The sequence below is a fragment of the Argopecten irradians genome, chromosome 10 (assembly GCF_041381155.1).
Source record: "Argopecten irradians isolate NY chromosome 10, Ai_NY, whole genome shotgun sequence".
NCBI lineage: Eukaryota > Metazoa > Mollusca > Bivalvia > Pectinida > Pectinidae > Argopecten > Argopecten irradians.
In genome coordinates this window covers 39,138,349-39,163,818 of record NC_091143.1, presented here as the reverse complement: position 1 = coordinate 39,163,818, position 25,470 = coordinate 39,138,349, and the positions used below count along the sequence as shown (strand labels likewise).

The 25,470-nt window shown below is 35.3% G+C and overlaps 2 protein-coding genes across 3 annotated transcripts in view; one reads left to right on the top strand and one right to left on the bottom strand.

The window, feature by feature from the left end:
- Positions 1-4,474: 4,474 nt before the first annotated feature.
- LOC138332702 (uncharacterized) lies at positions 4,475-10,188 on the top strand (the record flags this gene model as incomplete). Its single annotated transcript, XM_069280693.1, has 5 exons — positions 4,475-4,662; positions 5,272-5,383; positions 5,619-5,779; positions 6,069-7,859; positions 8,862-10,188. Coding segments are annotated over 5 exons (2,370 nt in total), but the record flags the coding sequence as incomplete, so codon positions are not given.
- A 1,102-nt stretch (positions 10,189-11,290) lies between these two features.
- LOC138333863 (serine/threonine-protein phosphatase 6 regulatory ankyrin repeat subunit C-like) overlaps positions 11,291-25,470 on the bottom strand; it is a 33,478-nt gene continuing 19,298 nt past the window's right edge. The window contains exons 3-12 of one of the 2 annotated variants that reach the window (XM_069282501.1): positions 24,344-24,586; positions 23,997-24,217; positions 22,807-23,238; positions 21,746-21,946; positions 21,277-21,381; positions 20,510-20,653; positions 18,208-18,369; positions 17,610-17,747; positions 16,687-16,700; positions 11,291-14,731 (exon numbers count right to left, since the gene is read on the bottom strand). In XM_069282501.1, coding sequence (XP_069138602.1) covers positions 14,728-14,731; positions 16,687-16,700; positions 17,610-17,747; positions 18,208-18,369; positions 20,510-20,653; positions 21,277-21,381; positions 21,746-21,946; positions 22,807-23,238; positions 23,997-24,217; positions 24,344-24,586 — 1,664 coding nt within the window. In that variant the 3' untranslated portion in view covers positions 11,291-14,727. The remainder of the gene's footprint in view (positions 14,732-16,686; positions 16,701-17,609; positions 17,748-18,207; positions 18,370-20,509; positions 20,654-21,276; positions 21,382-21,745; positions 21,947-22,806; positions 23,239-23,996; positions 24,218-24,343; positions 24,587-25,470) is intronic. The other variant, XM_069282500.1, reaches the window with a different exon arrangement.

The following is a 25,470-nucleotide window of genomic DNA, read 5'->3' as shown; positions in this document are numbered from 1 at the left end:
TCTGAGGTTTTTAAAATTTTAAATGATATTTCTCCTCATATTTTACAAAATCTTGTTGAGAAGAAAGAAGTTTTTTATAATCTTAGACAGGACAATCTTTTCGTTTCGCTGCTTCTCAGGTGTGGAACAGTCTGCCAAATGAATGTCGGCTAGCTGAAAACTACAATTGCATACACAGATCTGCTCCTGTACCATCTGTACACACCATATAGGATGAGTTGTTCCCCTTTGGAATCTACCTGCTTGAAATTATACCATACAACCTGTGATATTTCAAACCTTTTCAAAGATCATTACTTTTATAAACCTTATTTTAGCTTATTGTTTTCTACCTATGACTTCAATATCTATTTTTGATTCACACTATGTTAGTGTATATCCTGTAAATTTTTACGCTTTGCTATATTAGCATTTATGTACATTACACTTCAGTGTCTTAACCTATTTTGTGTAACATTCGTGTGACATACAAGTGTAATTATTAAGTTATTACCTTTAAATTAAATTTTCTTATTTCTGCTAAACTGTGATAGCTGTTTCCAACTAAATATCATGTATCTATTGCATGCTTGTTATGGTTGAATTGTTGTCTGTCTATATATATATTACCTGTTTGTACTGTGATATTTTTACATATGTTTGTCGCAAGAATAGCACTACAGTGCTAATGTTATTATGTTCCTCATGTATGCGACTCTAAATAAAACTTCTTGACTCTTGACTCTTGAATCTTGAAAACTAGACGCATTTCACTGTTGTAACTAAAATAACCAGTGCCTTACTCACCAACCAATACAAAAGTCTGACTACCTTTTATACGTTCACACACTACGTATATCAACCAATGGGATAATTAGCCGGACAATTTGGGAAAACAGCACACTTTTATAATTAGAACACTTCAGGAAAGGAATACGAGGCTAGCTTGGGCACATGCCGCTGTTCCCAGGAGCCAAGAGCGCTCTAGTTATCGGGTAGGTTTCGCTATCAGTCAGTTTGTTTATCCTCGTAATAAAGATCCCCCCTACCCTAAAATATCCCTCATCGGTCTTAAACCCTGTAGACCTGGTCACAACAACCTTATACTGGACATCTATTGTTTACGGATTTATATATGTTGGACATCTATTGTTTTTGGATCTATACATACTAGACATCTATTGTTTTACGGATTTATACATAGTACATACTAGACATCTATTGATTACGGATTCATACGTAGAAGACATCTATTGTTTACGGATTTATACATAGCAGACATCTATTGTTTTACGGATTTATACATAGTACATACTAGACATCTATTGATTACGGATTCATACGTAGAAGACATCTATTGTTTACGGATTTATAAATAGTAGACATCTATTGTTTACGGATTTATATATGTTGGACATTTATTGTTTTTGGATTTATACATACTAGACATCTATTGTTTTACGGATTTATACATAGTACATACTAGACATCTATTGATTACAGATTCATACGTAGAAGACATCTATTGTTTACGGATTTATACATAGTAGACATCTATTGTTTACGGATTTATAAATAGAACACATCTATTTTTACGGATTTATTCATAGTAGACATCTATTGTTAACGGATTTATTCTTTTACGGAACGTAAAATGCAACTGCTGAAACTAGGACAGTACTCGAGCTGTGTTCTGATTTATTTCACTTGTCTGGTAAGTACATTTGTTTGTATTAGAGTAGATGGTTTATTACAAATTTCATTTCATACAGTTACATTAAATTTCTCTATCAATAAAGAAACAATGTTTTTTTTTATTGTTCATCCACAAATGAATATATAACAGGATTGAAAACGAAATTATACTTTTTGTTAAACGCTACATTCCTCATTTATAGAAGTAGATGCTGGCAAGATTCATTTTATGTTATGAGGGAAGTCAAATTTAGAGATATTTAATAGTGATTGGAAAAAATGGTGAACATTTCTAATGCTTGCCTAAATATTTAATGTTTAATGAAATCAATACACATTAAACCAATACAGATTAAATTGGTTGCCATAATTTCAACTGAAATCCCGAGCAATGTATTAACTTCTCCCAGACAAATTTGGGGACAAAAAGTGCGATTTCGTATATTTTTCTGGTTGCAATGATCGACACATGTTTTATCATACCGAAAATGATCAAGTGTTATCAAATTGAAACCAGCAGAGGTAGTTCATTTTGTGAAACAAGCACGTATATTGACAAACAAACTGAAACACACGAGTAGGTTGGTGTATGGTTATGGAATTGTTAGGTCAGTTGTGTTAGTGCTATTGGCAGGTCACTTCCACATATATATTCCACATCAATTAACATGCTTGTTTCAGAAACAGCTCAGTAGCATTTACGGTAAAAAAGACTGGATCGTTGCAACCAGATATGATAAATTCTAAATATACAAAATCACTTTTTTGACCTAAAAATTATTACAATCGGTGCTTTCGGGTTTTTTGGTTGGTAACTGAAACTTTTGTTCTCTGGAAATGTGAGCTAAGGGACGCAACGCTCGTTAATTCGACACCTGATCTAATGACTCTTTTACCAGTGAATTCTACAACAACAACAACATTAATGAAAAAACAGTGTCCAGTTATCGTCGACAAAAATGTGTAAAAGGAATATAATGTTTAATTTTGGAGTTCAACAGTAGTGACAGCAACCATCAGGCAGGCAAAAGCCACCGGCATCTTGGCATTGCTGAAGAATGTGTGTGATATAAAATATTTAATTCACGAATATGGTAGATTCACCCTAGAGAAATAAAGCAAATAGGGAATCTTCATCGACGAAACAACCACTTCGTCGTTTGGCAAGCACGAAACGCCATGTGTTCAAAATGTAGTTTTCCAGTGCTGGTTTCATAAAATGGACACTTGAAAAGAAGTAGTAAATAAATATTGCAGATTAGATCTGAAACCAAAATCTAGAGAAAAAAAAAGATGAACAAAAAATGTTTGAATTTATCAAACAAAAACAGGGTTAATTTAGGAAAAACGCCCGTTAACATTCGGCAGCTTATATCATTGGAACGAACGCGCATTGTCAATTAACAAATTAACACGACAAACAAGTGTTCTGTTCTACATGCGAAAAGGACATGACATGACTTTCCGAGCAAAATATCACGTTAGAGACAGAATTGAAAAAAAAGCAGAAAAATGTACAATCTGATTAAAATTCAGATCCTTATAACCACTCCGTTCAATAGAGCATCTGACAACATCCCATAAGGGGTCATGTTCGGATGACCTTTTTCCAACGTGTGCTTCAGATCAAAGGCATTTTCTACACAATGTTATGTCAATTGATAACTTATTTTCGTCCCAGTATACATATACATTTAGCTTTGTTGTGCTGTTTTGGCGAGATGACTATATACACGAATATAATTCTGACAGCTTTCTCAAACTACTTCGTCCCGAGTCAAAATTCTTGCAGCAGCAATTTGATTGGCCATTTCCAAAGGTCACCAGAACGTGACTCCTAATGGGATGTTGTCAGATCCTCTTATCAACGTAGTGATAATAAGGATCTGTATTTTAATCAGATTAAAAAATGGAAAACCGCCAAACAGGAACACCGACTACCGAACGTACACAGAATCATTTTCCAAACTGTTTGCATGATATAACAGCGGACATACGGAGTAGAAGACCTAAGAAATATTGTTTTTAGACAAGAGATCGTGTCTTGGCCAGACCGGATTTTTTTTTTTTTTTTTTTTTTTTTGCATTTACAAAACAATATATATGTATAAACAAAAAGTAACAGCGAATATTCTTTCTGAATTTCAAACTGAGTCAGTGCATTTTTGACATTCCTCAATCCACTATGTCACCTACCCTGGTTGTGTAGAATCGTGGTGTAAAGTCCTATCATTGATGAGTCCCATTCCTGTGATTGGTTTGGACCGAATTATACGGGAGTGCCCGGTGGGAGCGGGCATGATAAGGTACCACGTCCCTGATCAGCCTTAGTAACGCCGAGCTGACTAAAACATCTCCTGACGGTGAGAGGTCATTCTAGAGTGGTTTTAATGGGTATCAGGGCTTTGCCGGGTGATATTTCTGCTTTATGAGATCATCCATTATATATTCTGTTTGTGTTTGTGTGACATGAAATAAACAACGCGTCATGCTTTGAGTACGACATGAACGAGCTGCTTTTAAAATTGTACCTCCAACTGTGAAGAGTTCTACAATGGGATATTACAAAAAAAGAAACAAACAAAACAAGCAAACAAAATAATAAACAAACAAAAATAACAATACAAACACATGGAGTAAGTAGTGGCGACCTCATATATAATGTAATCAGTGCTTTTAGCCAGTTTATTTGAAACCAGACTAGAAAGACAGACGAGCTCGTGATTCCCAAGAGAGCTGAGCTTTTTTCGCCTATGTTCATCGATTACAATCTTTAGGGTTATCTAGTCTCGCCTAATGTTCACCGATTGAAATCTTTCAGGTACATCTAGCATCACCTAAAGGGCAGTTTTATGTCGGCTTTTTGGGATTCATCAATCCCCAGAACCTAAATTTCACCGGCCAATGTTGTGATGGCCCTCGGACAGAGACGGGATGTCTGGATTCCTGTGATTTGATATTTGAAGTTTCGCTGAAAGGCATAGACAGGTGAGTGATACCTTGTGCAACATAATCATTTGATTTATTTTGTTACACTCATTTTCATTGGTGAGAAGTTTGAGGTTATTTTCCATTGTGTTAAAGAATTGTATGTCGAATATTATGACGTCATACACGAGAAACATTTTCACGGGGACTTTTAGAAACCGGCACAGTCTTTGGCCAAATTTAACTTAGGCAACTGAATATTAACGTAAAAATAAGTAAATGCACAAACATGTATGCGTAATAAATACCCACTTCGCGTCAATGAAGAATATCCTTCCGATTTTTGAGACTTCATCGACCCAAAATATATATTGGGAAAAATGCTTTAAAATGGTTGGTTTGGTTATCATATTTACGTCCTATGGACGGCCTCTCGTGTCGTGTATGCAGTGTCTTGCAAGTTCATAAGTTTCTTGACGCCAGGTCCCAGTCTCACGAACATTCCTTGAATTTTAGGAATTCCTTAACTTAAAATTCTCTATAAGAAAGCTTTAGGAAGGCTCCCGACCTCGACGTTAGAAGGCTCCTTAACTTAAGATTTTTTGCCTTAACTTCTGTATCTTAATTTGAATAGACATGTAAATTACTTATGTTTTTATGTTGTTACAGTGTCCCCAGCAGACCATCAGAACATCCCATAGATAACGCTAAAGCCGTTTTCTTTCCGACGTCATTGGAAGGAGTGACCAATCCTTTGACCTTTACTTTCCGCAGATGGCCGGTAAGTAAATATTTGTATCACGTGCATATGGACGTCGTCCGCAAACGGATTAATTTGACAGTTGATGTGCACGATATTAATATAAATTTAAAGCGAGGTCAATATAACATTTGGCTTGTACGTTATTGACATATTTTAGGAACAGGTTAATATAAAAATTGACGTTTACGATATTAACATATTTTAGGGACAGGTTAATATAACAGTTGATGTATACGATATTATTATATTTCAGGGACAGGTCAATATAACAGTTGACGTGTACGATATCGATGATAACAATGGTTCTTCATTGACACTTATCGACATGTTCCTGTTTAACTTCGAGCATGAGGGACCGTCTCTTGATTTTATCTACATGCATGAAATGGGAATGCGATCACATGATCCATCAGAGTAAGTATACTGATACCTCCCTAAAATTCCAGTTATTCCAATAATACCTCTCTATCACCCCAGTATATACACTATACATCCCGACGATCAGAGTATAATTTGTATTTAATGCTTTCCATGAAAGACACAAATAACATTTTTCACAAGTTTTAAATTTCTAAACTGTAACATATTTGTGCGTTAGAGCTGTGATATTCTCTACTACTTTTGCAATGTTAAAAATACGAGTTGTCACATAGATAAATATACATGCAAACGTAGGTATTGTGTATAAAGAACTATTTTACAGACTGCGGATGGTGTTCCGGTATGGCTGTGATCCGTCATATTACGGACAGAACTGCGCTATAGACTGTTTGACTTACCCGGATAGCCAACACTGTCCTGACAGCCCAACTACTCCTGTGCTTACCGGAGTCACAGACTGGCTGTTACAAGCCACAACACCTATGAGAGCAACGACGGAAAAGCGCTGCGGATTTACTCGGAAACATCTAACTTCTGGAAACGAAAATAGCAGCAGAAGTCCAGTCGATCTGTGTGGAAATGATACTGTGGTAAATAGTAATAATACAGGTGTGACAGATGGAAATACACCACAAGGTCAAGATACTGTCACTCCAACTATGTCAAACGGGGCTTCACTCCATGCCACCAATTCAGTCGTGGATGTATTCGGTACTCAGAGTATGTTCTTTACAACCAGTGATACCATCACACAACCACCCCAACCACCATTCACTACAATGCCGGGGGAGTTATCGGCAATCACAATGAAAACAACATCGAACCCAGAAAAGTCAACAACAGACGTAGATTTTCAAGAAACAACCACCAAAGTAATGTCACAAACAAAACTCATTTCTACTGAAATTACAGAAATTAGTTCTACACAACAGAATACTGATACAATAGGAATAGACTCCAGCACAGTTGTCTATGTTGTTGATAATACAGGGAATGGTATACATACTACCAACACAAACCCAAGTTCTAGCAAGAACCAAATTAAGGCTACAGAACTAAGTACAAACAGTAACATTTGGGCTGGAACGAAGACCACAGAACAAAATACGAACAGCAACAATGAGGCTGGAACACAGACCACAGAGCAAACTACGAACAATCACATTGGGGGTAGAACACAGACCACAGAACAAAGTACGAACAGTAACAATGAGGCTGGAACACAGACCACAGAACAAAGTACGAACAGTAACAATGAGGCTGGAACACAGACCACAGAACAAAGTACGAACAGTAACAATGAGGCTGGAACACAGACCACAGAACAAAGTACGAACAGTAACAATGAGGCTGGAACAAAGACCACAGAATTAAGTACGAACAGCAACAATGAGGCTGGAACAAAAAACACAGAACAAAGTACGAACAGTCACATTGGGGCTGGAACACAGACCACAGAACAAAGTACGAACAGTAACAATGGGGCTGGAATACAGATCATAGAAAAAAGTACGAACAGTAACAATGAAGTTGGAACACAGACCATAGAACAAAGTACGAACAGTAACAATGAGGCTGGAACACGGACCACAGAGCAAAATACGTACAGTAACAATGAGGCTGGAACAAAGACCACAGAACAAAGTACGAACAGTAACAATGAGGCTGGAACACAGACCACAGAACAGAGTACGAACAGTAACAATGGGGCTGGAACACAGACCACAGAACAGAGTACGAACAGTAACAATGAGGCTGGAACACAGACCACAGAACAAAGTACGAACAGTAACAATGGGGCTGGAACAAAAACCACAGAACAAAGTACGAAAACCACAGAACAGAGTACGAACAGTAACGATGGGGCTGGAACAAAAACCACAGAACAAAGTACGAAAACCACAGAACAGAGTACGAACAGTAACGATGGGGTTGATATTAGATATGTAACACCTTTATTGGAGCCTACAAAACCCTCAACAACTACAGCAGGACTGGACCCTACCGTATCTCAAGATCCAATGGAGTATTGGCCTGCAATAGTAGGTGGGGTGCTGGGAGCTTTGGTCCTGATGGCGATCATAGCCTTCATACTCTACTATAGAAAGCAAAAGTAAGTCACTTGAGTTTACCACTAATACTTTCATTTCGTTTTCTTAGTTGTTTAATATGTTGAATTCACTGACTTACTTCTAACATATCGTAGAAGGACAATTGTAAATTCCGTCTGTATACACAGGCATAAAGTCTTTAGGTAAATTCAGATCAAGAATTTCAGGTCAAATTGACCTGAAGATATATTGGCTATCTAGAACATGTCATGCTGAACTGGCAAAATTAGGTCACCCTGACCTTATTTACGTTCAGCTGCCTTAGTATGGCGAACACAAGTTAGTGATAAGCCCTATATGCAATTTGTAATGTTATATTGTTAATATTTTCCTATGAGTCCAGATGGTAACCTTCTCTTTAAGATTTGTCTATCAATATGTGTAGATATATAAATCTTCTGGCAAGTCTCTTATACTTTTCTTTCATAGAATATTACTCGTAGTAGTGTATCTAGATTAGAACTTTATCTGTGCGAAAGCGTGCACTTGGTCAATCAGTATTACCTTTGTTTTACTCCTTTCCTGACTGAGTATTAGAAAATGCTATACCAATATTATATTTTGTTCCATCGACCTGTAATTAATTTTTCTTTGTTTTATTATTAAATCTGGCTTTCATTTTATTTATTTTTTTTGTACTATGACAAAAAATCGAAAATGGCGCGAAAATCAAACGTTATCGTGACGTCACAATAGAAATATTGACGTTACGTATCGATTTGAAAAACCATTGGAATCGCTCATTAAACCGTATTTTGTTTTTAATAAATAGTCTTAATATAATAAGAGGCATTGATGTCACTATCTTTTAATTTCATATGGTGATGAAAACATCCGCGTAGCATATTCTCACAGTTTGCAAACAAATTGTTTTTATACCTCGAAGTGATAAAACAATTTGGTGACATCGATGCTTAAGTATAAAACAAACAGTAGAAAGGTTACTATCATTCTAATCGATATGATTTGTAATGAAGTGTTGTATGCGTTCTTTCCCTTCCTAGGGCCTTTCGAAGACAAGAAATTTATAACGTTAATCCAAAACGCTGGACTTTAAAATCCCCGCTAGCAAGCGACACCACAGAAAAGTCGGACGTAACCTTAGAAACGGAACAGATATAGTGTGAACACATTACACGGAGTTCCCCGTGCAAAAACAATCACGTTTCGGGAATCATGTACATACGTTATTGTACAGATATGTACATGTGTGACAGCCGTGGGGCAAAATGTGTTAACTGAATGCTCTTTTTACGTCAGAATGATGTAAAATTTTGGTTAAACGCTGGACAATGTGCTGTTGTACCATCGCGCAACGTAAAATGACATGAGGTGTGCGCACGAAGTCTGCACGATTTACATGTGATGTGAGCAGTTGGTTCGTGCCGCCGATTAGAACAATTCGTGTGCGACAGCGATCGTGGTTGATATGACTGGAAGAACCAAGTCAGGAAATCTCTACCTATACTAGGACAGCTACAAATAGTGTATATACCTGTGAGGTACCAGTAACTTTTTATATGCAATCACACATTGTATTTTTTAACCATCAATGTAAATAGTATTCTTTCATACCTACGGGTGTAATACTGGCTGGTCTAGGGCAATACACTCATGTCGCCTGAGGCTGTATTGCATGGCTGCAATTAAGCCTAGTGACGTCACGGCGTCAACAAAATCTCTTATTTCCCCGGTAAAATTTTAAAAAAAAATCACAAATTTAACTGGTTTTACTATAAAAGATGCAAACAACAGAATTTGTGTTGAAAATATCACGTAATTTTTCATGTATGGAAAATTGACTTCCAGTCGTTGATTTCTTCGAATTTATTTCAAAATGGCGGGATATTATAGTTGTAAAATTGCAATAAAACGTCGAGGTATGAAAGAAAAATACTCTTTCATAAGTGGATATGAAGGATAGGGATATTCTACCCTCGGGAACACATAATGTTGCAAAAGCCTCGGCAAGCCTCGGGTTTTACTACATTTTGTGACCCTCGGGTAGAATATCTCTATCCTTCATATCCACATATGAAAGAATCTTATAATATATATCTTAACAAGCCGGTAGGCTTTCTATTGATGTTGGACTGGTGAGATACTGGTTGGAAAGAAATGAAAAACACACGGGAAGATTTCTGTAGGTTTTTACAATAACTATATGTGTAATATAATGACATATGTTTTTCAAAGACCAAATTTATTATATCAATTGAAATGAAATGTTCTAAAATCCGTTAAGCTCGATCAGTAAAATGTTCGATACAAAGGTGACTCTAACCATGCTAATAGTTGACTGACTGCACAGCTAATCATATTGATGATGATGTTAGACAATGATAATTCAATTTTGCTTGTTACGAGCATTTCCATTGGCTTAAAAATTTACTTTATCAGCCCATAAAGGAAAAAATGGCGTCGCCGTTTGTAACGTCGCTTCTGATTGGCTGAGATGACGGCGTAATAATTTCATAGACAAAAGAGTCCCAAAATGAATTTTAAATGTTGAAGAGATTATCTTTAGTAAGATGAATTATAAGGATTAATTTGAATAGATTTTTTATGTTATGGAGATAACCGAAGCGGTTTATGATGAGAGTACACTCAGATTTTTGTGTTATATCTCCATAACATAAAAAATCTATTCAAGTTAATCCTTAAATGATCATGTAATATGTGATGAGTTAGATTCAATTATTACTAGAAAAGAAATTGCAACAGCTATTGATAACCTTAAACGTAGTTAATCACATGGTAATGGTAACGATGGTTTGTTAAATAAATGTTTAGTTGACGGTAAACATATACAACTTGTGAACACATGTAACTTAACGCTTTTACAAAATAGACATCTATATCTATCGTTTCGTATATCCGTAACCATGCTGGTTAATAACTTTATTGTGAGTATGTGTTTTGTAAAATATTTTCATGATTTGTGATAATTAAACAATAGAAAATGTACTCCTTGTTGGCCAATATGGATTGTATATTGACCTAGATGACGATCGCTTACTCTGCTGTGAATGACATTTGATTTAGAGCTTTTCGTAAGCATTTTCAAACGCTTAATTTATGTTATACATAATTTTTTCAACCTGGTATTTATTATGACGTCATGTGTATGCGATCACAATGTCATTCTTTCCGGAGAAAAAAAAGGCGAAAATTGTGCCGACAAAATTATGACGTCACAAGGGATACCTACCCCCAAGGGAGCTAAAATGTCTTTTTTCCACTTAAAAAAGGAAATGTTTAAACGAATTAAGATTTCGCAATCTGGCTTTTTTTTCGCAGACCAACTATCGTAATCAAAGCAAAGGCCTGCCAAATTTCGAAAATATACTCTATAATTTAGGTCTATTTATGTTTTTATATGTTAGAAAAGGTATGTTTGACATTACGATCTGTATGAACAACAAAAATCCAGTTTAAGGCGAAGACTTTAATGGATCATATGATGATGTCTTTTTCATTCATGACAAACTATTGAATGAACAATTAACTGTAACAGAGATATACGCTATAAACACTATCCCTCGTACATCAACATCATCCTCTCATTATATCACTATAATGTATATTCTATTTTTGTTAAGAGCATCATGAAACACATTTGATTAAACATGTATCTGGTGAAACAATCATATTTGTATACAACAAATAAAAAAGCAATTCATTAAAGATATATATGTCATACTGATCTATTTAGCCCAAAAGGAGCATAAGGGTCTATACGTGTTAACACAAGCATAGACTTAAGGTTGATCTCCGCTGAGTTATGCCATCGTCTGTATCTGGTAGCATTCCCCGAAATCCCTCATTGCATTAACATCTTAAACAAGGCATCCAGTAGACCTCTGAGAGCATCTTTTTGACTCCCAAAAATCAGATTTGACTCTTGATTTTTAAGCACACGTCTGACTATTATACGTTTTGACATTTCAGATTTCTGAGAAATTTTGATTTTACTCCTGAATCTGCTTAAAGTCAAGGGTCAACTGGATGCACTGATAAACAAATAACAACTATCCCTAAACTGACATCTGCTGGCCAGTTTGCCATCAATAAAAATGTCCATTGTATATCTACAGTTGATGTCTACAACTACGAATCGTTCTTTACAACCGAATACAGAAAAATATCACCAGTATTCGAGTTTACCAATAATACCTCTATCAAACATAAATCATAAATCATTTGACGAATATTCAATGAGCAGAGAAATGAAAGCATTTTTATTCAATATGCAGATACTATTATTATCTTGCGATTTTTCTTAACGTCCTTTTCCCACATACTTGTTGACAGGGTTATCCCGCCGTTGCTAGGGAAAGGAGTAGGGAAAAGACAGCTCACACGCGCTTGACAAACACGTCATTGACACATGTGGAGATTTTTTGTATTGCGACGTCTCTGTGATGTCGACACTATAAAATAATTCTAAATAAATGATTTTTTCTCTTTACAATATGGGAGAAAAATAATCACACATGGGTCTGTCGAGTGAACAGGGATATCTCACCCTTCGTAAAAGATTTTGGCCGCCAACACTTGTCATGGCTTGGGGTGACCAGACGAATTTTTTCACTTGGCTTGAGACATCCCCTGTCCACTTGACAGACCCATGTAAGATTCTATTTATCTTGCACCTGAACACTATCTGTAGCACCTCTCTTCACACGACACACGACACCGCAATGCAATATACTACACATATACAAGGTTACAAGGTAAGGAGTATCTTTACATCGCTTAATTACAGCTATCACGACATTGCTAAAAATGCACCATAACCAACTCTATTCGTGTTAAATGGAGTACATTGTTTTACTAATTACCACGTAGGCCAATATCTGTTATGTCTTTTGAAAAGATTCAGTCATTGGCATTGTAACATGAATGAATTCATATCACAACCTTTTTTCTATACCACGCAATGTTTATATTTACACGATAAATACTGCAAAGAACTACAAGCTTTCAAATAGAAGAAACATATTACAAGATGACTTATCCCATAAATATCTTAACATGCAACCATTCTACCAGCCTTCCATAGAATAAATTCTAACGTACATACTGAAAAAAGACTGGTAGATCAATTTGTGAGACTGGAACACTTTCTTCTCTATAGTGTTCATTTTGTCGTTCAAACTGGAAGTCATGACCTTGTCGAAAAATACTGACTATACGGTATCTCAGATTATTTTACTCAATTGATATCAATTGGTATTTAGTAACTTCGCACTACTGTATCTACTGTATTGAGTCATTTTGTATTACTGAATTGAGTCACTTTGTACTAATGTATTGAGTCACTTTGTATTTCTGTATTGAGTCACTTTGTATTTCTGTATTGAGTCACTTTGTATGTCTGTATTGAGTCACTTTGTACTACTGTATTGAGTCACCTTTTACTACTGATAAAGTCATTTTATATTTCTGTATTGAGCCACTTTGTAGTACTGTATTGAGTCACTTTTTATTTCTGTATTGAGTCATTTTGTACTACGGTATTGAGTCACTTTGTACTACTGAATGGGTCACTTTGCATTTCTGTATTGAGTCACTTTATACTGCTGTATTGAGTCACTTTGTATTACTGTATTGAGTCACTTTGTACTAATGTATTGAGTCACTCTGTACTGCTGTATTGAGTCATTTTGTATTACTGTATTGAGTCACTTTTTATTTCTGTATTGGGTCATTTGTACTACTGTATTGAGTCACTTTATACTTGTATTGAGTCACTCTGCACTGCTGTATTGAGTCACTTTGTATTACAATATTGAGTCACTCTGTACTGCTGTATTGAGTCACTTTATATTACAATATTGAGTCACTTTGCATTGCTGTATGGAGTCAATTTGTATTACTTTGTGTTGATTTACATGTAAGTATAAAAAGAAGTGTGTTTTCATTAAATGGGTGCATACATTGTTTTGTGAATAGAAATAATTAAAACAATATGCTGAACACATTTTGGTTCGATAGGGCAGTTTTACCTGAAAATGTTGATACTTTGAATATTCACAACATTGTTTGAGTCTGTGTATATGATAAATGTAACGGAAACAAATGACGAGATTCAAAACTTATACACCAAAGTTAACACGAGTAATAATTTGATTACGTTGATGAGACATTGAGTATTTTAACATTGTAACTAATTTAACAGCAGGAATTGCTATTTATAACTTTATTCATGACATAATTTTTATTACAGTTATAAAAGTGATATCACAACTTGCGTAAGAAAATATTAAGGCCTTCATGCTTTGATCTTCAAGAAAGATCACATAAAAAGAAAACAATAAAATAATCCAAGAAAATATATTGCGACTGTAATTAAAATACAATAGCATGGGATCTAGAACATTGTGTAATTACAATTTAATAATGATGAATTTGATTTTTTAATATTTAAACATACAAGTTCATCTACTTCACTCACATGACGACGTACATTACATGAACACAGAGGCATACCATCGCTGACATTACAGTGATATGTGTTAATATTTACAATGAATGCTGCATGCTATCTAAATTGTCATCATTGGGTCACAAATGCCATCGTCCTTCGTCATCCACATCGAATGTATTCAATACAAACCACGATTTGAGATTCAACACTCTCACTGACTGTACTCTCCATGGAATATAGACCGTTAGTACAACAGCTTACGTCATATCCGACCGTTAGTACAACAGCTTACGTCATACCGACCGTTAGTACAACAGCTTACGTCATATCCGACCGTTAGTACAACAGCTTACGTCATATCCGCTCTAATACATATGTCACATCCGCTTATATTCCATATTCTCCAAGTCCATTTTGTGGTTCTGCTCGGGCTAATTTTACCTGCAAAAAGATATATAGAGGATATTATTGCTTTTATGACATTTATATGTTATCGAGTGGGGTGGTATCTACATTGTAGTGCAAAGCATTCGTGAAAAATATAAAACGTTCAACCTCACGAAATGAAATATAACTTGCACTTGTGAAAAATATCAAAACTACCCCCACTCGATGTATTATGACTGTTCATCATCAACAAACAATGAATAGCCTATATGTTATATTTTTACATCTCTATTGTTAGATTTAACAGAGTAACTGATATCGGTCCGCACTGTTGAAAAATATAAAAGTTTCCACCTAACGAGATGAAATATAACTGTTAATTATCAAACCACAAGGAATATTCTATTTGTTAAATTTCTTACACGTCTCTATTCTAATGTAGGTCTAAACTATGGCAACTGATACGAGTACATGTATTTCAATAGGCCGCAATTCTCCCGCTTACTAATGGAAATGAGTTCTATATATTGGACACAGATTTTGAGGGAAAATGTGACAAGATGACAACATATTTATTCTTCAGTAATTAAAAACGTAAAAATAATAGGAAAGATACGCGATGTCATTTGGTTTGATATTTAAAAAATGGCATTCCTGCCAAAACAATATTTTTACTGTAAATGCTGTGTTCTGATAGGTCAATATTGAGTGAAAATACTACATATATTTTCACCATTAAACTTTATATTTCACTCTGAAAAATGTAATAATAAAGATATCATTATCCATTTCATGATGATTAACGATTTTGTTACACCGAAAACTATAAACGTTTTAATTCCAGTTCAAACATTTAAGTGAATATTGACCTATCATATTTCCATGTCTTTATCAGCTATTCATAATAAATTTGGTTTAAGTATACATTATTCAAATAACGTGAACAGAATTCCAATGGTCATGCACACAAAGATTTGTATGGCGTCAATGGTTGCTATAGTGACAGCAACTTTACGTAGTTGAAACTGGCTTAGTTGTCTTCTCATGCAGATTTGTTTCATTGAATGACAATGTTACACTGTAAGGGTCGTTGATCACTTTTGTAACCATTTACTCTCGGGTCATCTTCGATAGTCCAGGCGTTACTATCACTGACGTAATGTCCACCCCTGGACTATCTCATTGTGAAAGTGAAGACAGAAGAATACACAGGTAAATTGATGCTATGATGTATATCAAAAGAGCCGTAAACTGTGATTGACTTTGTGGCTTTGATGTTAGGCGTCGCTCTCTCTGTAATGCTCAAAGGAAGTCTTTGCAGACCTGTGATTGGTGTTTAAAATTTTTTTTCCAAAACAGCCTTCAGTTTTACAATGAGATAGTTCAGGGGTGGATATAACGAAAGTTATAGTAACACCTGGAGTATCGAAGAAAAGCAATAACGGTAACTGTGCAAGTATTTACTTATTTTGTGGAAACACGTATAAATAAATGTAAGAGATTATCAATCACTTCTATTGAAGACCAAGATTTCAAAGAGATGTCGAAGTATCAATATGGCTTCTGTTCAAATAATGTCAGTTTTTCAATGTTGATGGATCTATGCGGCAAATGGGCCAATGAAACAAAATCATCTTTAGATTTATTTTTTACATTTCGTTCAAACGCCAATTATAAAACACAGGAAAATATCAAATTTAAACTCACCAAAATTTAACCACACTATTATGATGGAAAATGTTAAAATTTGTTTCTTGATGCATTGGAAATCTTAGAATGGATATGCTATAAGTCAATGTATTTCCGCTAAATTGCTACTATTACTATTAGACCCTTCTCCGTGACTACTCAGGCTCGAATGAACATTGATGAAGAACACTACAATATACGATACATGATGCAGGCAACAGATGACTATTGTTGTTAGAAAGGTGATAAGGTGACTGTCGAGTATATAGTATGGCGGTGATTCGTGACGTGGCTATCTACAGAAGGTCAAAAGTTCTTACACTCGGAGGTGAATCTAGATGTAAGAAATAAAATGTAGAACGCTGTCCAAATGCAGCTACATTGAAACAGGGAGAAAATATTTGGTCTATATCAAACCCAATATTAAACAACTTGACACTGGGTCAAGATCAAAACAATGTGGACCCTATCATCCATATGTTATGTATTCAAAATTTCACTATTTCTATCATAATCACTTACAATTTTGTCAATTTTGACAAGTTTGGCGATAATAATGATAAGACATGGAATAAGTTAATAGAGTCTGTGGAGGAAAATCCTCACCCACACTTGTCCTTTGGGTTATACCTGTAACTTTCTTGTTAGCACATGTCCAATAAGTGGAATCCTTATTGAGAACTTATTTGACAGCTACAGGTAACTAATTGGACAGTTTTAGGTGAACCAACCTTTGTATGGTCTAACGCAGTTTAAACTTAAACAAAAACTTCTCGTTTAGTCTCGTTTCAGAAAATCCCATATATAGTGAGCACTCATTTAAGATCATATATACAAATGTTTATATTATTAAATATTTGATTTATTAATAATATATATAAAAATAAACTTGTCGGTCAAAAGAAAACACTTGAAGACTATTTTTACATCAATATACTTGTGTCTTTGAAAGTTGTTTGAAATATACAAATAAATAATGATACATGTATCTCTAGAAGAATCCTCATAAGGGATCATAAAAGTATTCCTAAAAAGTTCATCTCTATAACATAAAACAGAGAACAGAGACAGGATAATCAAAAAACAAACTTCAATTCATCACATATTGAAATATAAGGTTTAATATATAGACCTACCAAATACCGAAGGATAATACAATAATTAGAAGCAGATGTCAATAAGCACTCAACCAACCTTAAGAAAAACAGAGAGAATCTAAAAACATTACAGTGATGATAATTACCTTCCCATTTGAAATGCCTTCGATAAGGGTTACAATGTCATCACACTTTTTCTCTGTTGCCCTCTCTTTCAATGACGTCATCGAATGACCACACTCCATCATTGCACACATGGGGTCATCGGGGTCACAGGAGGTGTACTGAAATAGCAATACATTTTGACAGATTGGAAAAAAATCTGTAATTCTAAGAGTAACTCTCTTGATACTAGTCGTTATGCACCACTCAGCTAGAGAGTACTTCTCTTTAGCTCGATCATTTGAGCGTCAGACTAGTAATACTGGCCCCGATTTCTGAAAACAAACCTACATCAAAATTTTGCACACACAATATATATGAAGAAAAACTTAAGTTTTAACTTTAGTCTGCACTTTTGATTCGAGATATCGGTGTCCTGAATACGATACCTATCAGAAACAGTATTAACTTCAATGAAATCCATGAGCTTAAGAAATTGAACATGAATGAAAAAACTTTAGCTAAACACATTCTGACTGCTATTTTGATAGTGATTTTCATTTGTACGTATAATTACAGTAATTTACAATTTGAAGTTGAGGATATTGATTGACAGACTTTACAATTGAAGTCGCCCATTACCTGTTTATATATGTCAGTTTTGAAGCCGGCCATGATGAGAAATTTTGCGATTTCTATTTGGTTATGGTCGATACATTCGAACAGAGACTTGCTGAACTGCGACATGTCCCCGAAAGCCCGGAGACCTGAAACCAGACTTTTCACTGTCTCCAGGTCACCTTTCTGTTGAATGGAAAATACATGTGAAGATTCAATGTTTATGAAAAGTGAAACTTTAGATTCTGCTACATGCTCTTTCTCTGAACATTATCATTTTATGGATTTCTGACATAAATTTCATAACAATGTTATTCTACGGATTTCTTTAATAAAATGTATGAAATAAAATGTAATTATTCACAAAATTACAAATTCCTCTAAATACAGATAAGGTCATAAAACTCATTCACCCACGAATAAACATTGAGGCTGTTCTTAATCAAAGACTAGGCCAGTCCATAATGAATTTTCATGGGTGAATGAGTTACGAACGGAAAATGCAGAGTGTTCCAAAAAACATGTCCCGACTTTCTAATGGTAAATAGATCAAATTTCTCAGTCTATCAAAACATTTTTATAAAGCGTCAAACTCGGGACATGTTTTTAAGGACACCTGTATATCCCCGAGGTGATGAGCAATTAGTAGAAAGGACAGTACTAACATAGAAAGATAGTGAGTATGACGCTACGAATCTTTCTCCCTAACAATATTAACCCAGACAGCTGATGAGAATGAGATTAGGAGGTCTATCTCACCGACAACACTAACCTTGATAGCTGATGAGAATGAGGCTAAGAATCTTTCTCCCTAACAATATTAACCCAGACAGCTATTGAGAATGAGATTAGGAGGTCTATCTCACCGACAACACTAGCCTTGATAGCTGATGAGAATGAGGCTAAGAATCTTTCTCCCTAACAATATTAACCCAGACAGCTATTGAGAATGAGATTAGGAGGTCTATCTCACCGACAACACTAGCCTTGATAGCTGATGAGAATGAGGCTAAGAATCTTTCTCCCTAACAATTTTAACCTAGACAGCTGATGAGAATGAGATTAGGAGGTCTATCTCACCGACAACACTAACCTTGATAGCTGATGAGTATGACGCTAAGAATCTTTCTCCCTAACAATATTAACCTAGATATCTGATGGGAATGAGATTAGGAGGTCTATCTCACCGACAACACTAACCTTGATAGCTGATGAGAATGAGGCTAAGAATCTTTCTCCCTAACAATATTAACCTAGACAGCTGATGAGAATGAGATTAGGAGGTCTTTTTCACCGACAACACTAACCTTGATAGCTGATGAGAATGACGCTACGAATCTTTTTCCCTAACAATATTAACCCAGACAGCTATTGAGAATGAGATTAGGAGGTCTATCTCACCGACAACACTAACCTTGATAGCTGATGAGAATGACGCTACGAATCTTTCTCCCTAACAATATTAACCCAGACAGCTATTGAGAATGAGATTAGGAGGTCTATCTCACCGACAACACTAGCCTTGATAGCTGATGAGAATGAGGCTAAGAATCTTTCTCCCTAACAATATTAACCTAGATATCTGATGAGAATGAGATTAGGAGGTCTATCTCACCGACAACACTAACCTTGATAGCTGATGAGAATGAGGCTAAGAATCTTTCTTCCTAACAATATTAACCTAGATATCTGATGAGAATGAGATTAGGAGGTCTATCTCACCGACAACACTAACCTTGATAGCTGATGAGAATGAGGCTAAGAATCTTTCTCCCTAACAATATTAATCTAGATATCTGATGAGAATGAGATTAGGAGGTCTATCTCACCGACAACACTAACCTTGATAGCTGATGAGAATGAGGCTAAGAATCTTTCTCCCTAACAATATTAATCTAGATATCTGATGAGAATGAGATTAGGAGGTCTATCTCACCGACAACACTAACCTTGATAGCTGATGAGAATGAGGCTAACAAGTCTTTTCTCCCGATAATACTAACCTAGATAGCAAATGAGAATGACGTCATGAAGTCTTTCTCCCCGACAATACCAACCTTGATAGCTGAGGAGAATGAGATTAACAAGTCTTTTCTCCCGATAATACTAACCTAGATAGCAAATGAGAATGACGTCATGAAGTCTTTCTCCCCGACAATACCAACCTTGATAGCTGAGGAGAAAGAGATTAGGAGGTCTATCTCACCGACCATGCTATCCTTGATAGCTGATGAGAATAAGGTTAAGAAGTCTTTCTCCCCGACAATACTAACCTTGATAGCTGATGAGAATGAGATTAAGAATCAGTTTCCCCGACAATACTCACCTGGATAGCTGATGAAAATGACGCTAAGAAGTCTTTCTCAGACAGGTAGATGTTGAACTCGAGATCAGTCACGTCCTTTTGTATCTGAGCGAGTTTCTGACTACCACACTTTGCAGCTGTCATATCCGACGGCCGCATCCCGAACTGTAAAGTACATATCATGTTATAATCTGAATCAACTTATGTTCGTAAATCTAACGAATGTTTACGATTATTTGCGATTTAGACTAACTTTGGTCTATAGACAAGCCTTTCAATACAAAATACTGAAAATACTTTGGTTTGTAATTTAGGAAAAGAAACGAAAACGCAGAAACAACTGGGTCTCGAGCAACACAGTATGTTATTGCAAAATAGTACATTGTATTTTCTTAGATTATGTATCTCTAGTATTATTAATTAATATAATAAGAGGAATGAACAGTGTACGATTTTAAAACGTATTTCAAGTATTGTTAATAAATATAATAAACTGAAAGTACAGTTCTATATATTTAAAAAGTATTTTTCTTAGATTTTATTTTTCTAGTATAAATAATTAATATAATAAGAGGAAACTTTTTCTTTTATGAATCATTATTATTTCAAAAATATATTATTTTAAATCTCCCTTAATTGGCTGGACCAAAATTAGTTCTACAATGTTCTATTCAAATAGATAATGGAGATATACATACACAAACAAATAGGTACAGCTAGGATGGGAAAACAAGTTTATATCAATTCTTCTGCTAAAAGACCAAAATTAGCCAACAACAGTAACTTACAGCATCGCAGAATTCAGCATTAGCACCATTGTTGACCATCACGGTGATTGTGTCCTCGCTTTCGTCGCAGAACAGGTAGGCGTAGTGGAGAGGTGTACGGTCCATCTGTCAGTGAAATGGATAGTAAAAAATCCTTCACATGTCAAATAACAGAGACAGGTTAATACAGGTATTTTATACTTCTTTCTGAATCCTTACTTTATAACATATTATTTGTATACTTAAAATGATATAGAATATGGTTTCAATTAAAGTATCAGGAGCTGGCCCCAATACTCTCAATAGAAAATGGGATATTATTATAGTAGGGACGCATTCACTTCCGAACCATTTAGGTTTGAATTTTGCCATTCTCTTTTACCGCGTAAACTGTGTGAATGAAAATTCGTTGTTATAATGGTTTCTATTGCTTTTTTAAGAAGTAGCATTTATTTATACGATTTTTTGTATAAATACACTGCCTTCTTACCGTGTCGCCAACGTTGAGGTTTTGTGGGAATTCCTCAATGAGAAATTTCACCATCGTATACCTCTTCTTCATAACTGCTTTATGTAGCAGCGTCCTTCCACACTTGTCTCGGACGTTGTGATATTTTTTACAAGATAGCAGTTTCTTGAGGTCCTCCATTTGGTCCTCTGCTACTGCTTGGAACACTCGCCTGACATATGCCTATGATAAAATTCCATCACGTTCACATCTTTCAACACAAACATCGTTATGCCAAAACATCAGATATTTTCATAAATGTGAATATTTCCGTTGTACTCCGTGACTTAATCGAAGTCGCTTTCATCGAGTATTATTTGTTTTATTTTTCAACTGTCTTTATTAAATTTTTGTTTTTCTAGATACATGATGTCGCAGTATGATCGGGATCTTTTCCAATAATTCACAATTTTTAATGGCCCTACTAGAACGTAGAATCCATATCAGTATAATCCCAATATTATGAGTACAAATTCAACAAATTTGTTATATTATGTAGAAATAAGGAAAAAATAAGTTTAAGCAGAAACAATTTTATGTGTATGAACAACAGGATCAATACTTTAAAAACAGATTACGGATTGTTACTTCAACGGCAATCGATATATTTTAGTTTTTAGTCATCCTTGATACTCCAGGGGTTACTACTACTGACGTAGACACTATCTCATAGTAAATCTGGAGGCAACAGAACATGTAATTCAGTCCTTTGATGTACATCAAAAGAGTCGTAGAACGGTACACTGTGGTTGACTGTGTATCTTTGAAGTTGGGCGTCGCTCTCTCTGTAGTTTTCAAAGAAAGTATCTGCAGGCCTATAATTAGTTCAGATTTTTTTCTCCTGAGCTGCCTGCAGTTTCAGTATGGGATAGTCCAGGTATGAATACAACGTCAGTTATAGTAACCCTTGGAGTATTGAGGATGGGTTCTGTTAGACAGAATTCAGCTTAAAAATAGAGTTACCTCCCCTTATCCTACTTAGGCCGCACAAAGTCCGGTTGTTGCTACCAAACATAATTATGATGAGTTACACTTGTACTTACCTGAATGGCTGCTGACAATTTAATAACTTCATAGATTTGACGATTTCCGTACTTCTTGGCAATTTCTACCATTGTTCGTTTTGCACTATCAGTGACGTTCAAAAGTTGGTCATAACTTTGCAGAATAAGTCTCTCAATATCATCAAATTTTTTGTCTTTCACAAGTTTAATTATGTGTTCATCAACACACGTGCTATATTCCGGTCGGTTCAATTTCAAAGCCAAATCACGTGCCGTCCGACCTTGACGATCACGTGCCGCGATATCAGCCCCATAAGTCATTAAAATACGGAAAGTGTTCTCTGGTTTTTGATGTTCGATAACTTTGTGGAGAATCGTTTGTCCGTCTCTGTCTCTGGCTTGTAGGTCGGATCCTCGGAATATCCTCAGGAGAATTCTGTCGTCGGCGGGAATGGAATTTCCACACACAAGCTGCCAATACGTAGAAGACATTTGCAACATTGAAAAATGAACAAGTATGTTTAAGTTATCAAGAATTTATTTGACAGCATCAAAATATTTATTTCGTTTTAACTCCTCCAATACGTTGAGGACATTTGCAACACAGTTTAAAAATGAAAAAGTATGTTTAAGTAATTAGAAATTCATTTGACTTCATTAAGCTATTTATTTCGTTTTTTTAACTTCTGTTCTGTAGCATTGATACATATATGATAATGATATGTCATATTTCATTACATTTCTTCAGAGTGAAATATAAGGTTTATTTTTTTCACCCGAAACAGCTTTAGCAGCAGTTTTTTTACCACCATAAGTTTTGGCTTGATATTTCAAAAAAGTTATTCTCGCCACAACGACATTGTCATTGCTACTTTTTAATGGTTATGCAAATTGCAGATCATATCATGTACATATTTTAACCTTGTAATAAATTGTTGTATACAGAAAACAGAAGTTTAATATACGTTTTATTAAAAAAACTATCGAAAATATTTGTTTGATATAACACAAATATCTGAGGTTACTTTCACCATAATCAGCGGTTTATTTAGAGTGCGCTCTTTTGTCTTAAATCACCATAACATATATAATCTGTTCCAGTTAATCCTTAAATACACCCATTACATAACTAGAAATATTATATAAAAAATGATGTTATTTTCGGCTTTAAATGTGCAAAATGATCATTGAGACATGTTAGATTACGGAAATGGACGTCATATTCTCACCTGAAAGAAGAGCGGTTTAGGGGGATTGACGGTATCTGGTTCGTTCGAGTATAACGCTCTAGTGTTAGGGTTCATATCCATGAGAACGTCGACAGTGTCATAGCTGTTTGTCTCCCATGCTGCCGCCAACAAAGGGCGTGGCACTTCCGGTGAGTCTGGGTAGTTATATTGGTATGAGTAGTCGGAAGTGTTCGGGTCAACAGATTTCACTAAGTCGGTACCTGTCAATCAAAAATAAAGAGTGATTAATGAATGGATTTTAACGTTCCTTATTCGTGTATATAATATTTTCATAGATAAAAGCAGTAAAAATAAACACTTTATTTCATAGTAATTATTTAGAATACCTTGCTTTATCCATGATTTAACGATGAATCCAAAGCCAGCGTTCAAAGCCAGGGCCATTTCGTTGGCGTTTTCATACTCTTCAATCATGTGCAGAAGGTCGATTTTGCGTACATCCTCCTTTACAAGAGACTTGATGCTGGTCACTTTGCCGTCTTTTATACAGGTAAGTCGACACCAGTTTTTGAGAAGTTTTTCAACCAGTTTTCGATCAGGCTCTTCCACCGACAGCGCTCTCCAGAGACCTATAACAATAGTATACTGCAACTTTATACCGTTTCAGCTGTTTCATTCAGAAGGTATTTCATATCGAAGGAAAGGGAAGCCCAAAATTTAAAACTAACAAAAAAAACCTCTAGGTTAAAGATGCTCCACCGCTGCCACATGGTATTTTTTCACCATCAAAAACAGGAGCAGACGATTTAGTATTTTTCTTCAGTTACAAAAGTTACTTATTATACACCAAAACCACCATTGAACTTCTAATTTTGCTTGAAGTTAAAGATATGGAAAATAATAAGTTGCATCCCCGAAAAAAATCCGTGGCACTAAATCCTATATGGAATGAAGTACTGATTGCGCATGCATCAAAGGCGAAATGAATTATTTTATATTATTTTTTGTGTTTATTAGACATATTTATACACAATTAAACACCAATTATTGTTCAAGTGATGAATATCATTTATGCCTTGTCGGCGGTGGAGCATCTTTGAATGTTGATAAAAGGAACAAAACAAAAATGCAAAGGTACTTCAGAATTCATATACATATATGTAGCCCTGCCATCACTGAGGACGATTTCGACTTATAATGATGATAATATGCTATGCTGACTTATGCTAATGACGATGTCGAATTATAATGAAGACTATAGAAAACTTGTAGACAGTAAACATGGATACTGTGTTAACTGATTAGATGTTCCGACTAAATAACAGACACAATGGTAAGATGTGTTTTATCACAGCTCCGTAAAATCTTAATCATTTATACACGCTACCCTATACTATCTAATATGGAATCCAAATACCCTATACTTTCTTTTGCATCAGACCGAATTTACAATGAAGCGTTTATAGTATGGTATACTGGGGTGGATATCAAGGCGTGGATTTACGGTAGATAC